Below are 3130 nucleotides of genomic sequence, written 5' to 3' on the forward strand. Positions count from 1 at the left end.
CGTTATATTGGCAACAACACTAGGAAGGACCACCGGGCCGAATGCAGGAAGCGTTACTTTTCGGGCTTTAATCGATCCAGGATCACAAGCCTCATTCATATCATCAAAAGCGGCAAACAAGTTGAGATTGGTTAAGTGTAAAACGTTCGCGGAATCGGTGGTGTACATGCGGCAACCATCCGCAAGGCAGTCAGATTAAGGATTGCCACAAACTTCGAGCTTCCGCATATGTGCTGGATTCCTTAGCAACTCTTCTGCCAAATGAAGATTCTATGGTCGACAAGCCTGAATATGGACGAATAAACTGCGACTTGCTGAGCAGTCATTGATTTGATTACTAGGCGCCGATGCATTTGAAGAGATCATCGGAAGACGCATGAAGAAAGGGAATCCGCTAAAGGCAAAGTGCTTGCGAAAGAGAATCAAGTAAAGACTGTGTTATCAAAGACCATCGAATTCAACCGCGTTCTGCAACAATTCTTTAGTTTAGACAGTCCCCCGGAGGATATATCAGCAAACAACGAGCGCGAAATAATGTACCAAAGTTCTGTGATCCGACAAACTGACGGAAGATTGGCAGTGACTCTACCCTTCAAAGAGGATAAAGATATCGCTCCGCTAGGAAACTCCAGACATGGATCCTCAGCTACACGAGGAATATCACAAGGCCATCAGCGAGTGTATTGAATTAGGGCACATGGAGCAAGCAATAAGGATAGGGAGGTCTATTACTTTCCCCACCATCCGGTTATCAAACTAGAGAGCTCCACAACGAAAGTACGCCCAGTTTTTAATACGTCAGCGAAGACAACGACCGGAGTTAGTCGAAATGACAAGCTCCATACTGGACCTAAGCTGCAAGAAGATTTGGCCCAGATCTTCCTAAAATGGAGGAAATGGGAGCAGCCCTACCACAGGAATTTTCAGCCGGTTCTGTACCGGCCTACCAGAGGCGTACCGATTCAGGAATACGTCTTCACGACTATATCACTTGGCGAGACTCCAGCCTCATACTTGTCGATCAGAACATTACACCAGTTGGCGGAGGATGAGAGGGCAAAATATCCTGTGGCGGCAAAACACGTAAAGGAGGATTTCTATGTACGTGGATAACTCACTACGCGGTGCGGAATTAACCACGGCTTCCAACGATCTGAGCCTATTGGACGGGATCGTAGAAGACGCCAAAGAATCAGGTCTGTCCGAGATCATGCAGGAATCCACAATTACAACACTAGGACTAATGTGGGACCCAAACATGGACCATTTTTGCTTGAGACTGATCAAATCTCCAAAATTAACCCGAACACATATTGAAGCCCAATAAAGAAATTTACATCTTTTTGTTTCTGTTCTCCTCAATATGAATTCATCAAAACACTTACCCTTGTAGACAAAAATATCAAATTGAATTGACGTAAATCATACCAGCCAGTAATACTTTATTCAGACATAAATAATCCATTCCAATGCTCTTTACGCATAATTAATATTTTTAAGAAAATCAGCTTCGTGTGGATTGTTGAAACTAGAACCTGCTTCCATATTTTATTATTAGGATTAAGATAACAAATAATTTCAAAAGAAATTAGTTAAATCAGAACTTCTACCATAAAGAACCTAATCTCTGGGATTTAATGATAACCTATCGATTCAAAGTATGATAGTTTCAGATATCAGTAAACATCAGAAGACATCAGCCCACCTATAAAAAGCGGTGCTCGAGCTTCATTCAACAAGTACTCGAGATGTTCCGTTTCGTAGTGTTAACTGCCTTGTTGGCCTGTGTTTCAGGTGGACTCGTCCCACAATTGGATGGCCGCATTGTTGGTGGCAAAGCCACCACCATTGAAAGCTATCCTCATCAAATTTCTTTGAGGAAGAGTGGAAGCCACATTTGTGGTGGTTCCATCTACAAAGCTAACGTAGTTATCACTGCCGCTCACTGCACCAGCGGACAATCTGCATCCTCCCTTACCGTTGTTGCCGGTACCAGTTCCCGTACTTCTGGAGGAGTTTCACGTCAAGTATCCAGCATTCGTCAACATCCAAGCTACAGTGCCTCTACAACCAACAACGATATTTCCCTCTTGATCCTCTCAAGTGGATTCACCTACTCATCATCCATCCAACCAATCGCTCTTACCAGCTCAGCTCCAGGTGCCGGAACCGCTGTCACCGTTACTGGATGGGGTGCCACCAAGGAAGGAGGTGCCGCTGCTGCTACCCTTCAAGTTGTTACCGTCAATGTTATTAGCAACAGTCAATGTGGATCCAGCTATGGAAGTGGTAAAATCACCTCTGCTATGCTCTGTGCTGGAGTAACTGGTGGCGGTAAGGACTCTTGCCAAGGTGACTCTGGTGGCCCATTGATCTCTGGAGGAAAATTGGTTGGTGTTGTCTCATGGGGTAATGGATGTGCTCGTAGTGGATACCCAGGTGTTTACACCAACGTTGCCTACTTCAAATCCTGGGTCGAATCTAACTCATAAAATGTTAAACCGACTCCCTTTGTTGCATCTTGCACAAATTTTAGAAAATAAAGTAAATTGATTTCATCTAACTTGTTTAATTCCGATAGACCCTTTTTCTAATCGTAACCCCTCTTGGTATAAACCTCCCGCTAGGACCTCAAGTGGCATCATTAGTCTTTCCGATTACCTATTCATTTGACTGCATTTCAAAAATTGGCAGCACAAGGTTTTCAGCACTCAAATGGCGTATCACTCAAGTATATCGTCGACAGGTGGTTACTACCCGGCCTCGGAAATTTGGGAGTTCTTTTGGACACTTCAGTCACTTCACACGTAATGTACTGAACTGCCTAACTGACACATTACATATGGGGTCACCTCTCCACCTCGGTATATTTCGAACATTGATTATCGGGATGTGAATTTAGTCTGAGATTCAAGGATTGGGAGGATCTTAATTTTTCAAGAGTTTTCTATTTTTGTGGCCTGAAGTTCCGAATGATTTGCAATGGCTTTTCTTTCGTTTTGTTAATAAATTCATTTCCTTCCATTTCTCTTTTTCTATTTTTGAATCTAGATTGTACCTGCAACATTACCAATGTTTGGACCAGCTGAATGCTAACTTTCTTTAACTCTGCGCTTCATATACCAATGAT

The 3130-nt window shown here is 43.3% G+C and overlaps 1 protein-coding gene across 1 annotated transcript; it reads left to right on the plus strand.

Moving 5' to 3' along the window:
- The first annotated feature begins 1723 nt into the window (after positions 1-1723).
- LOC119654748 (trypsin delta-like) lies at positions 1724-2521 on the plus strand. Its single transcript, XM_038060279.1, has one exon. It carries the CDS (start codon positions 1749-1751, stop codon positions 2490-2492), a length of 744 nt encoding a protein of 247 aa, XP_037916207.1. The 5' UTR covers positions 1724-1748; the 3' UTR covers positions 2493-2521.
- The last annotated feature ends 609 nt before the right edge of the window (positions 2522-3130 follow it).

The sequence above is a fragment of the Hermetia illucens genome, chromosome 4 (assembly GCF_905115235.1).
Source record: "Hermetia illucens chromosome 4, iHerIll2.2.curated.20191125, whole genome shotgun sequence".
NCBI classification, from domain to species: domain Eukaryota; kingdom Metazoa; phylum Arthropoda; class Insecta; order Diptera; family Stratiomyidae; genus Hermetia; species Hermetia illucens.